The following is a 13,047-nucleotide window of genomic DNA, read 5'->3' as shown; positions in this document are numbered from 1 at the left end:
CTCTCCCTCCCTGCCATTTTGCCCCTTTAAATACTTATAGGCCATTATACCCCATTTCCTTTAGCTTTTGATCAGTCAAGATATATTGAATTTGATCTTTCAAGTCTCTTCATCCACTTTATCATTTTTGTGGCTCTTCTCTAATTCCCCTCCAATTTGTGCACATCTTTTTGGTATGGAGGTCCCAAGAGTATTTTAAGTGCTCTCTCTAACAAGTCCCCTATAGACAGGGTCCCTCTTCTCCTTGTTCATTATTCCACATTCTATAAACCGATAAACCTCAAAACACCTTTATCTATTTAAGGAAGTGGCTGCACTGTACCAATGCAGACTACATGCAAACTCTTTCAAAGAGTCACTTCACCTTGGGTGAAAGGTACATTGTACTTATCAGTTGAACAAGATAGATGGGAACTTCCCAATTTTCAACATATACAGAACAGTAAACCAAAGCAGATGGCTTTGCTGATATTGAAGAGTGCCTCAAATAATAGCTGCATTTTAAAGAAGGGCTGCCAAGATCTTTGAATGGGGGCTGAACAATTATGAGTAACAGAGCTTCTGGGCCATAACTGTTCCAAGGATCATGTTTGCTTTTACTCATACACCAGGCTGCCTCAAGCCACTGATTAATTGCTTGCTTGCCCTGGTAACATGTGAAGTGCCTATAAAGGACTGTGGGGAGGCAAAACAAGTCCTTGAAGACACAGAAAAAGAGTGCAGGCTAATTTATTGTATATACTAAACGATCATGCAAACAGAAGAATATATTGAGAAGAGAAAATACTTTCCCCTGTATGACTATTTACTACATGTGCACAGCCAGGATTAGATCGTTTACTGTGATGGGGAGATGCCCTGGCTTCTTTCCGACAAATAGTCACTAGTCTACCTTCTGTAGTCTATCTTACCTTCTCTTTTAAAGAAACACTCGGCTACTTCTACTTTGTGCTGCACCTAAGTCCTAATTCAATCACTGTTTACTTATAGTGACAGAAGCCAATGGAAGCAGGTGAGTGCACACTTGGCTGCTATATGGTACTACAGCAGCCTGTACAGAAAGCCACCCAGGTGAAAATACTGCAGTGTAGAGAATTGTGCTGAGGTCACAATAGGAGTGTGACAGCAAAGCATATGGCCCTTACACAACCACCTGGCCGCTCCATCAAGAAACCGGCTCTTGCGACAGTCAAACAAAGTAGTACACATTAACCTGAAATCTACATAAAGATTGTAGTGATGAAGAATTTAATGGAGATGGCAACATGAGCATTACCTCCCAACATCTCTCTATCCAGCGGGGGATCATCATCTGTGATGGAGAAATCCAGAGCTCCTCCTGCTATCTCCACCATGTCTTCATCACTGGTGCTGCTCTGGAAACTCCCTCGCCGAAAGCCTTTATTATTCATGGCTACAGCCTCTGAACCTAGAATGGAAGGGAAAACAAAGATAGTTTCTATAGTATAAGGTTGAAGACACCAATGTGTACACCTACATTCCACAGTAATTGATGTTTGACGATGTGCTAATCCAGTCTGACTAGCTGAATGGAATAAAATGGTAGACCTGGTATCCTACACACAGGAAGGGAGGTAACAGATTTATTTTTTCAATATGGCAAGCCTACATGAAGTATGACAGCTGCTTGTTCTAGCCCAGGGACCTGACTGGATTTTCCACATTTACAAGCTGTTGTTCCTGTGATATATTTCATGCTATCATATGGGCCAGAAACAGTGATTTAGTTACATAAAATAAGAGGACAGCATTTCAAAGAGTTATCTGCAAGGTGCATAAAAATCAGTGATTTTTTAAAAACTGGATTTAAATCTCTTTACAAATGAATTATTTAATATAAAATTTGAAATTATAACAACCTATTAAAGCCTAAACTTACTATCATCTATTAAATAAATTAAATTAAAAGCAATATTCAAGCACTACAAGTCTGCTGCCAAAGTTCAAAAGAAAGTCAAACCACTGAACTGGTGGAAGTCACTGGCTACGAACCAGAGTTTTGTAAAGTGCTAAACCAACTCTCGACAACAATAGCCCTTTGTGCAGGTGCAGAGACAATATTCTCTTCATTTTAGTTTCACTCGTTCAGTCCAATGACTGGTTCTCAAAGTTGAGAAACAGACTGGGAACTGAAAAAGCAGGAAAGCTTGTTTTCCTTTTCCACTCTACAAAGAAAAATGAGATGCGAGTGGAGGAGACCTACCCATTCTAAAATTTTAAAGGACACAGTGACTGTAAACAACCAGTTCAATTCACTAATCATTAATACTTCTGTTTAATCAATCGGTTTTAAATACAAAACATGTTGATAGAAACATGTTTCTGTATCCAGTACATTTGAGGTAGTTTTATTTTAGCTATTAAAAACAGTTGGAATATGCTGTTATTATGCATTTTGAATTGAATTTCAGTTACCATCCAAATGTAGCATGACAAATGATGAGTAAAAAAAATCATTTAGTAATGTTGTGATGCATCATTCATTTTCTAACCAAAAGATGAAGAAATTAAGAATCTGAATAAATGTATGTTAAGCTATTATACAGCTTTAAATAAATGTGCATAGATATCATATACCCTCCTAGTTAGGAAAAAGAACCAAATTTAGTGTAAAGGCTATATTTGCTTATATGTCAACATGTTTTAACCAAAGAGACTAAGCCTCTCTTTTGAAAACCAACAAAACAGCACAAATGCAAAACAAGATTAAAATCAATTGCTAATTTAAATCAATCCACCTTGGTTACTTGTAGAGATGCCATGAAAGTGTAATACTAAAATGCTCATGTTTTTAAAACTGATTTTAAAAACATCACACCCCCTCTCCAAACTCAGAGGGAACCAGCTTCAACAACAAAAATCAAGATATTACACACATCCACCTAATTCAAGAAACTGCAGCCACCCAGTGCTCTACATATCAAAATTAAATATTAAATTCCCCTAAAAACATGAGTTCAAATCCTGAAGTAGGTGGGGATAAAATCCACATACAATCATGTAGTGGGATTTAAAAGGTAACGCATGAAGTACACAACAAATCAGAGAAGGATTTTAAAAAGCCTGGTAAGCAGTCATGACAGAAAGGTTTTTAATCAAGGCTACAGAGCTGATATACGGCAAAAAAAATTTTTTGAAACAGCCAGATGTCTTTGAACTAGCTCTAGAATTTCTGTATTGCCCATAATCATTTACAGAATCCTAAACCCATCACTTCATCTGAATCAGAAAGCTCAGCAGAAGAAGTTAATACACAGTGTATTTCATTTTCAAAGTTCTGGCTAGGATGACAAGGAACATTTGCGCTGTAACTCAGAAGCCGCACATGGCTGCTGAACATTCCCACGCAAAGAGGGGTTAACAAACCAGTACTGTTATCAGCAGGTGAAAGATAGTGGGTTCCTCAGCCTGGTATTTCCGGACAGGGAAGACAGCAAAATAACTCATTTGCCAGTAATTTTCCTGAATAAACTCTACCTTCACCTCCCTAGATGGTAATCATTTTGTAAAAGGAGAACAATGCAACATGTTGCTCATTAACCGCTCTAACATGAAAAATAGATGTTGGGCTTTTCTTCTCTCCAGCGTTTGCATTTACAAAGCTGGATTCTTTCTTCCATTGTGAATCCTTCATGCTGCTCCAACTGCATAAAGGTGCTGTAAGCCCAGCAGAAATGGCTCCCAAGGGAGTACATACTAGAAGGCGATTCCCCTTGCAAATGCTGGCAGAATGGCACTAGTGCACCCCTATGCTGAGTTCGCCTGTCCCCGAGGCCTGTCTGCCACATCACCAGATATGCAGCTCAGCCTTGTTTTAGGAAAAACAGCACTCCCAAACAGCATGAATTATGTTCTGCAAAATAATTTCCTACGGTTAAGGAAAACAATCCTGGCGTTGCACAATAAGATGACAAACAACTTCTCTCAGAAAAATACCCCTAAAAACACAATACATTGGTTAGCCTTTAAACTGTGTTTAAACTTTAAACACATTAAACTGATGCAGACTGCAAGAGAAGAGAAAATGCTATGGGTACATTCACTTTAGTTGAACCCAATGTTCAGTACAGCCAGTAAGCAGCTGTACTCTAACCCTAACCTAATGCACAGAGTGCCTTCATATTCATAGCCCTCTGAAAGCCCTCAGATGGAACAACTTCCAGTACTTTATATAACTGCATAGTGGAGGTTGGCTTTAAGGTTTATTTTATCCATGTAACTGAAAGTTACTTGTTGAGGATTTGTGGCCTGTTGTGTATTCCCTCTGGCCAAAAGATTTACAACACAGTAAAATAAAGTCTAATGTTAATCAAGTGGAATCCTCTTGTGGCACAGTGTTTACTTCAGAAATACTTTTTGGATACATTATTTTCCACCAGATATGGAACTCTATTTCCTGACCAAAATTGATCTGCACTGTTGTTGTTCTTTAAGAGCTGACATGTTTCAAGCCAGTAGAGGCTGCATACATGGGATAAGCGAAGCGAACCCTGTATGTATGCCCCTTACTTCTTAGAAGCAAGACATCAAGAGCCTCAACTAGGATGATGTAAATGTGAAGAACTTTACAAAAAAAAAAAAAGACATTAATTTCTTGGTGGTAAAGGTGCTGAACTAATAGCCTTCTGAAAGCTGAGGTCCTATGTACTCGAAGAAAAGGTACAGCACAGATTGGAGCGCAGATGTCCCGACACTAATCTCTGCCAGTGAGATTCATCTCTGATCTGCAGGAACCACCCCTGTGGGGAGAACATTGCAGTCTGCATAGGTCTCCAATAAGCCTGCTGGCAAGGGGACAACTCTAGTGATGGCTGTATTATGTGGCTATCTAGCCACCACGAAATGGACTATGAAATATCAACTTGTTTCAAACAGGCCATCTGACAGCTGAGATAGAGAAATGTCTATCAACTGCCCTGGGAGATAGCCAAATAACCTTGAAGTCAAAGACTCATTCTTCTAACTATCCAGGTCCCCATTTAATGAGATTTTCATTTCTTGTACATATGTTTTTTGGAGAAGTATTATTTTTAACTTCTGTTATTAAGTGACTTATAAGTATGAAAAATGAGTATCCCAAATGGTTGTAAAATTGTTCCCAGAGCGTAGTTATCAGTGGTTCACAGTCAAGCTGGAAGGACATATTTAGAGGGGTCCTGCAGGGATCAGTCCTGGGTCCAGTTCTATTCAATATCTGCATCAATGATTTAGACAATGGCATAAAAAATACACTTAAGTTTGCGGATGATACCAAGCTGGAAAGGGTTGCAAGTGCTTTAGAAGGCAGGATTAAAATTCAAAGTGATCTGGACAAACTGGAGTAACGGTCTGATGTAAATAGGTGAAATTCAATAAGGACAAATGCAAAGAACTCCACTTATTGTTCTTTCTAAGTTGCACACACAAAAAATGGGAAATGACTGTGTAGGAAGGAGTACTGTGGAAAGTGATCTGGGAGTTACAGTAGATCACAAGCTAAATACTGTATGAGTCAACAATGTCACACTGTTGCAAAAAAAAGCAAACATCATTCTGGGATGTATTAGCAGGAGTGTTGTAAGCAAAACACAAGAAATAATTCTTCCACTCTATTCTGCACTGCTAAGGCCTGAACTGGAGGAGAGTCCCCAGCTCTGGGTGCCACATTTTAGGAAAGATGCGGACAAAGTGGAGAAAGTCCAGATGAAGCAACAGAAAGGAATAAAGGTCTAAAAAACATGACCTGTGAGGGAAGATTGAAAAAAACTGGGTTTGTTTAAACCTGGAGAAGACGACTGGGGGGGGGGGTGGGGGGAGGGGGTGTGTACATGATAACAGTTTTCAAGTACATAGAAGGTTGTTTGTTACAAGGAGAAGGGTGAAAAATTGTTCTCCTTAACCTCTAAGGATAGGACAAGAAGCAATGGGCTTAAACTGCAGCAAGGGACGTTTAGGTTGGACAGTAGGAAAAACTTCTTAACTGTCAAGGTGGTTAAGCACTCGAAGAAATTGTCTAGGGAGGTTGTGCAATCTGTCATTGGAGGTTTTTAAGAACAGTTTAGACAAACACCCATCAGGAATGGTCTAGTTATTACATAGTCCTGCCTTGAGTGCAGGGGACTGGACTAGAAGACCTACTGAGGTCCCTTCCAGTCCTACACTTCTATGACTCTATCCCAAGCTTCTAGCTATCAAATGTAATCTCAATATTTACAGAAAGCCTTGTGCTTCCCGAACACAAAGCAACTCGCCCTGTGTCTAAGGATGAAATCAAAAGGCCAGATGCCTCCAAGAGCAGCCATGTATGTTTCTGTGTTCCACCATATAACACACAAAAATTCCTGTTGTTCGACAATTTTGTCTGAAATTCATACCATGTAATTTATGCTAATTAAATACACCTCCCAGAATATTACACTAGAAAATGTACACTCCTTGTTCTTCTGATAGCTCTGAGAATAGCTCTGAGTGGACTGGTACCGATCTTTCAACCAATGGCTGCAGCCTATGGATTGCTCCTCTTCTCTATCATCATTCTTGTTATTTAGAATTTTAGCTGCCGAACATCAATCCCTGGATCCACAAGAACTTACTCGTACCTTTTGAACAGCTATTGAACTCATGCTATAAGAGACCTGGATATGAACTATGTCTTTAGATGTGTACATGTGGCTCATAGCTGAATTGCTCTCATTCACTGACATTGCATAAGAAAACTTCCTGATAGTCCAATAATAAATGCTGCGCAACAGCCACTGTGCGTGCTCAGCAATTCTGTATGGAGCAAGCAGCTGACTTAACATTTACTATAAAATACAACTGAACTCTTCTTTCAGTGATAGATCTTGAAGTCCCCAGTTACAGAAAATACAGCAGAAGGTTGTTGAAACTAAACAACCATGCTTGTTTTTTGCCTTATTTTGAGAGACTACTCCCTCACAGGTGAGCAATAAGGCTATGTCTACACTGCAAAAGACACCCGCAGCTGACCCGTGTCAGCTGACTCAGGCTCGGGCTAAGGGGCTGTTTAATTATGTTGTAGATATTTGGGCCTGGGCTGCAGCCCAAGCTCTGGGACTCTCCCCCCTCCCAGGGCCCTAGAGCTCAGGCTGAAGCCCAAACCTGAACATCGACACTGCAATTAAACAGCCTCTTAGCCCAAGTCATCTGGCAGGGGCCAGCTGTGGGTTTTTAATTGCAGTGTAGACATACCCTAAGTTTCCAAACTAAGCCTCCTGGGCCCTCCTGTGCACAAAAGAAGTGTGTTCACATGCTTTGTCCCTACATAATGTGATCAAACATGAGAGCTGCTCCTCCTTCCCGCCTCCACAAATCCATACACCCCAAACATAAAAATTACAGCTCCTTTATGGCAGAAGGTAGAAAAAAATCACTGGAAGAGATACAACTTGGCTTTCCCTCATGCCCCATGGTGGATATACATACCAAAAGATTGCTGGCCTAGCCAGGGAGAAGCCATCTTCCTAGAGACTCTCCAATCAGCCTCTTCCATCTCTTTCAGCCACCAGATGCCATTTTCTCCATCTCGATCAACCACAGTACTGAAGCTCTGGATTAAAAACCCAAGCAGATCCGCCCTTCTGGTGGCTGGAAGTGACTCAGAAGATAGGAACCATAATAACAAAGCTAGACTGAGTACTGCCCAATAGGAATTTGCACTTCCAGAATGATGTTCTAGTCCTTTTTTGTCTTCATTGTGATGTTAAAAGTACTCAAAGGGACGTGGTTAAGTCAAAAACAATTCCCGGGGCTCCCAATCTCTTTCTCCTTCCCATTTCATACTTAGTCATGTGCCAAGCGCTGAAATGAATTTGTTTCCCATCCCTACTCAACTGTTTTACTCCAGCTGCCACCTCAGTCTGAGGGCTGGTACTCCTTTTATTTCTGTACCAGAATCCCAACAGAGCTGTTTGATATGGTTGAGTGAAGTAACTGCCAATTCAAGCTCACACCGGTCAATCCACTTCTGTAAAGCCAACCTTAAAGGGCCAATGCTCTAAACAAAGGAATATGTTGAAACAGTTCTACTGACTACGAACATTTCAAATGCAGCTCCCAACACACATTTCCTCCATCTGATAGAAGGTTTGACTTTGGCTCCAAACCTAGTACACAGAAATTATGCCAGAGAAGAGAAATGTCTTTCAAGAGAACTGAACAATTCTAATCCTGATCAGCTGCTTTCATGAGACATTCTTCTGGTGGGGAAAGGAGTGACAGTTCACCACCTACGGTTCTCTTCACTTGAAAATCCAGATAATTAGAGAGACAGTACTTTTCTTATAGTCCAAGACAATTCAAATGTAAGTTTCCAAACCAATCAGCCATCAGAGCACCTAACAAGGAATTCTTGATTCGCCGCCGCCCCCCCCCCCCAGTTTGGCTCATCGCTGAATCCTGTGTTCTCCTCTTGCTCCCTCATCTCAAAGCTCACACCGCCTCTTGAAGTGGATATGTATATTGTACCACAAATAGTTAGGAAAATTACTTTAAAACCCTATGCAAACACTAAGAAGGAAAATATCAACAATACAGAAATCTGTTCTAACTGCAAATAGTTAGAAAAAAGAACAATACCATCACTGGATTGTTGTGCCAATACTTACAGTACCCGGCCTGAAGCCAGCAGAGCAAAGATTTATAGCAACACAGTCACATTGCTACTTACACTTGTGCTGTGATTTCAAACATAAAATGCTTATTTTCGGAGCTGAAAACTTAACTCTTTACAAAAGGACCCCAAAGAATGAGCTAGTTCATCAAAATAAGTTATTTTGGACTCTCATATAACAGGGGAGAAAAACCGCACATTAGTTTCAGATCCTTATATGCAACCTTAATTTAGATATTACTTTTGATTTAAAAAATGAAATTTGACAAAGAAGTAACGACCCACAACAAAATTTAAAGGTAGATATAAAAAACATTAAAATAAATTAGCCATACCTGTGATCACAGCAACCTGGTAGCTCTACATAGTTGTCACTGATTATGATACATTGGCTCAGTTTGGACAGTGAATCTAGACTAGTCATTCATATTGGGGCCAATCCAAAGCTTATACAATTCAATGGGAGCCTTCCCACTGGCATAAGTGGGCGCTGGATGAGGCCTGTCATAAATATAAAGGGAAGGGTAAACCCCTTTGAGATCCCTCCTGGCCAGGGGAAAGCTCCTCTCACTTGTAAAGGGTTAAGAAGCTAAAGGTAACCTCGCTGGCACCTGACCAAAATGACCAATGAGGAGACAAGATACTTTCAAAAGCTGGGAGGAGGGAGAGAAACAAAGGGTCTATCTGTCTGTCCATATTCTGTCTTTGCCAGGGATAGACCAGGAATGGAGTCTTAGAACTTTTAGTAAGTAATCTAGCTAGGTACGTGTTAGATTATGATTTCTTTAAATGGCTGAGAAAAGAACTGTGCTGAATAGAATAACTATTTCTGTCTGTGTATCTTTTTTGTAACTTAAGGTTTTGCCCAGAGGGGTTCTCTATGTTTTGGATCTAATTACCCTGTAAGCTATCTACCATCCTGATTTTACAGGGGGGATTTCTTTAATAAAAATAGAAGTAAATAGAAATAAAAAAGTCTTCTTGTAAGAAAACTGAATGCTTTTTCATTGTTCTCAGATCCAAGGGTTTGGGTCTGTGGTCACCTATGCAAATTGGTGAGGCTTTTTATCCAACATTTCCCAGGAAAGGGGGGGTGCAAGTGTTGGGAGGATTGTTCATTGTTCTTAAGACCCAAGGGTCTGGGTCTGTAGTCACCTAGGCAAATTGGTGAGGCTTTTTACCAAACCTTGTCCAGGAAGTGGGGTGCAAGGTTTTGGGAAGTATTTTGGGGGGAAAGACGTGTCCAAACAGTTCTTCCCCAGTAACCAGTATTAGTTTGGTGGTGGTAGCGGCCAATCCAAGGACAAAGGGTGGAATATTTTGTACATGGGGAAGTTTTGACCTAAGCTGGTAAAGATAAGCTTAGGAGGTTTTTCATGCAGGTCCCCACATCTGTACCCTAGAGTTCAGAGTGGGGGAGGAAACTTGACAAGGCCCATTCTGTTTATAGGCCGATTCACTCCCTGGTTCTGAATAGGATGAAGCTGTTCTATGTATATTGGCAACCATGCTGAGGGGAATGACAACAGGCAAAAAGATGGATTTCTTCAAATTCAGTGACACGTTTTAAAAAATTCTTAAAGCACCCTAAATTGCTCCTAAACTACTTCATGATCCCATTACTTGATATATAGTTAACTCTTCCCAAAGCACTAATCAATTAAACCCTGTACATACAGGTTGCATCAAGCAGTAACCGGAGAACAGTGCCTCACTGTAATTTAATTGATATTATCTAAATTAAAGCACCGAGTACAAATATAATTCCAACAGATTCTGATCTAGTTGAGTGTCTTAAAATAATGTGGGTTACACGCTGGAGCAGATAGACACTGCCAGACTAGTTTTATAACAAGATTCAGACTAAAGAGCTTTATGTACTGTATCACTGCCAAGTCAAATAAAAGGCTCTTAGCCGTTGGACTGGGACAAGTGCTCTCTTTTGCTACTACTCTGATCATTAGAAAAGTGGAACAGATCGCAACAGCAAATTCTTGTGACAGGATAGACACCCGAGTTTCCCAGAAATAAGACTACTCTTTGTGAAGCTTATCTACCACCCTCAGACATACACCTCCTCAGCCCAGAGGAACTGTACTACAAATATCTTTTGGTGTAGCAAAAACATGAAGATACTGTATACTAGAGGGATAACATAGTATGAAAAATTCTTAAAGGGACCCTGTCAACTTGAAATCTAACCAGTTTCAAAGTACAAGTAAAAGTCATTTCAAATACTAGACCTTCGTGGTTTTATAATCACATTATCCTGAGCTGGAAAGTGTTTTTTCCCCCTCCCCACCACTGCTCTGAACACAGAGGAAACTGACTATACAGAGGGAGCAGGGAAGGTTGCTGGACAGAAAGAAACTGAAAAGAGACAGGTTACTTCTAATTATAGTATAAGCAAAAAAATCTGAAGTGATTTTTAAAACAAAACTGCTCCTTTAATACATAAAATGTGTTGCAACGGATTCAGTTTCTTTAAGAATAAACTAATTGACCATGGCGGTTTAGTGGTTTGTTCAACATTGGCACCATACATGTTTCTTTTCTATTGTATTTTAAGTTCATAATTACAAAAGGCATTTAATCTGCCACCCATTAGCCAACCAGCTTTTCCTGTTCTGGAAAGCAGAACCACCCCTTCATCTACTACTGTAACAAGTCTGTTCATCTCATCCCTTCCTTCTCTCTGTTGGGAAATTAAGGATGCTTACTTTCAAATTCAGACGAGAGAAATGGAGTTTGATGGCCTCTCCTGGTTCAGCTCTGTTAATGGGGGGAAAGGAAGCTCTCGGCCTGGGCTCAGATACTATGAAGACCTGACTGACAGGCCTCCGAATGGTGGGTAAGTCAAGTTCTGAAATGTGAGGCCACCAATCTACATCTCCAAGTGCCTTCAAGCATTGTAGTGCACTTTCCACAAGGCAGCTGATTTAGCAACCCTTGGGGCTGCCCAGAGTGGTCAGACAGATAGTGGAGAAATGGCTACAAAAGGCAAGTATCAGTTATGTAACCAAAATGAAGGTAAAAAATTCAATTTTGTTTTGCATTTGAACAGGTTCAGTGCAAGTCATTACAAACTGTTGCACTTTCAAACATATGCAAAGATTAACTGTAATTACACTGGGATACCCCAGGTCATGTTGTGAGATGTGGTTTTGTCCCATCAAGACAACACACTCCTCTGTGCTTTCCTGATCAATGCTACAAAGTTATACGTGTGTATGCAAGACGGCTGATCCCCTTGGTTCTATGGCATTTGGGACAGCTTTATCTCTGCGTGGCTAACCTAATGTGCAAGATTTTAATTACGTAGTATATAATGATCGGATACTTGAGTATGCATCATCCCAGGGACATTAATAAATAGGACAAATTCTACTGCACATGTGATGGACAGTGATTTCTCTATTTGCATACTAGTTTCAGCTCTTCTTGAATAATTCATCACTGCTTCTCACAGCCCTGTACCATTCAGCCCCTGCAGCAGCACACTTGAGCAACTATTGCCATGAGAGCGGTTTTCAGCCTCACTCGTGTTTAACAATGCCTGGCTTCTGCCTATTATTTGTATTTTTGAATAAATCCCCTTTGTTTTATTAGGTATTTGTTACTCATTAAATAGGACAGAAGAGTGGATCTTTAGCAGCAACATATCTTGGTGTCTTTTTTTTAATGGTAATTTAATAAGACAACATACCAATTCCCCAGGTGCAGTACAGAGTAAAAAACACACAGAAATGGGGGCGGGAGGGGGGGAGAGAGAAAATCCAACTGCCCTGCCAGGAATTTCCACAACTCATGTCACCCATACAGTTCAATGACTAAAAGAGGTAATTAGAAGATACACTGAAGGGCCAAAATAGACCTTAAGCTACTTTGCAGGAGAGCACTCTAGTCTGGAGGAAACAGGGAGAGGGAGAAAAGAAGAAGAGCAGTTGCCCAAAATCTGCTTCTCATAAAGAGTAGAGCCACTCCACAGCAACTACACTCCACATTAACTACATCCACACTAAACCTCACAAGTCAGTGGTATCAAAAGCTGCTGACTGATCATTTTTACATCTATATAGACACCTACCTATTATTTGTATTAGCATAGTGCCTACGAGGGACCAGGGCCCCAAGTTTCTAGGTGATCAGACACTGACACAACCAAAGTAGTTGCAGTCTTGTACACGAGCCAAAAACAATTACCTAGAGTGGGCTGAGGAAATCTGAGGACTCTAAGTAGTGCGGGAGTTGCTCCACGGCACCTCTCTCAAAAACTGACATCCCCAACCCCACCTAACATACACACCGCATTACTGGACTTTTTTTTTTTTTTTTTTTTTTTTAAACGTGGACAACACACACAAGCAGTTTTCCAACAATCCACCTAGATGGTCAGCTGGAGTTTTTGCCTCAAT

The 13,047-nt window shown here is 40.4% G+C and overlaps 1 protein-coding gene across 1 annotated transcript in view; it reads right to left on the bottom strand.

Annotated features, from left to right (window-relative positions):
• LOC102930362 (H(+)/Cl(-) exchange transporter 5) overlaps nt 1–7,608 on the bottom strand; it is a 59,044-nt gene extending 51,436 nt beyond the window's left edge. Inside the window, 2 exon segments of the mRNA XM_027826335.3 lie at nt 1,277–1,429; nt 7,447–7,608. Coding sequence (XP_027682136.2) covers nt 1,277–1,429; nt 7,447–7,513 — 220 coding nt within the window. The 5' untranslated portion in view covers nt 7,514–7,608.
• Nucleotides 7,609–13,047: the final 5,439 nt, after the last annotated feature.

This window comes from Chelonia mydas, chromosome 9, assembly GCF_015237465.2.
Source record: "Chelonia mydas isolate rCheMyd1 chromosome 9, rCheMyd1.pri.v2, whole genome shotgun sequence".
Taxonomy (NCBI): domain Eukaryota; kingdom Metazoa; phylum Chordata; order Testudines; family Cheloniidae; genus Chelonia; species Chelonia mydas.
The sequence above is the reverse complement of the archived record's forward strand: the minus strand, read 5'-3'. Positions and strand labels throughout refer to the sequence as shown.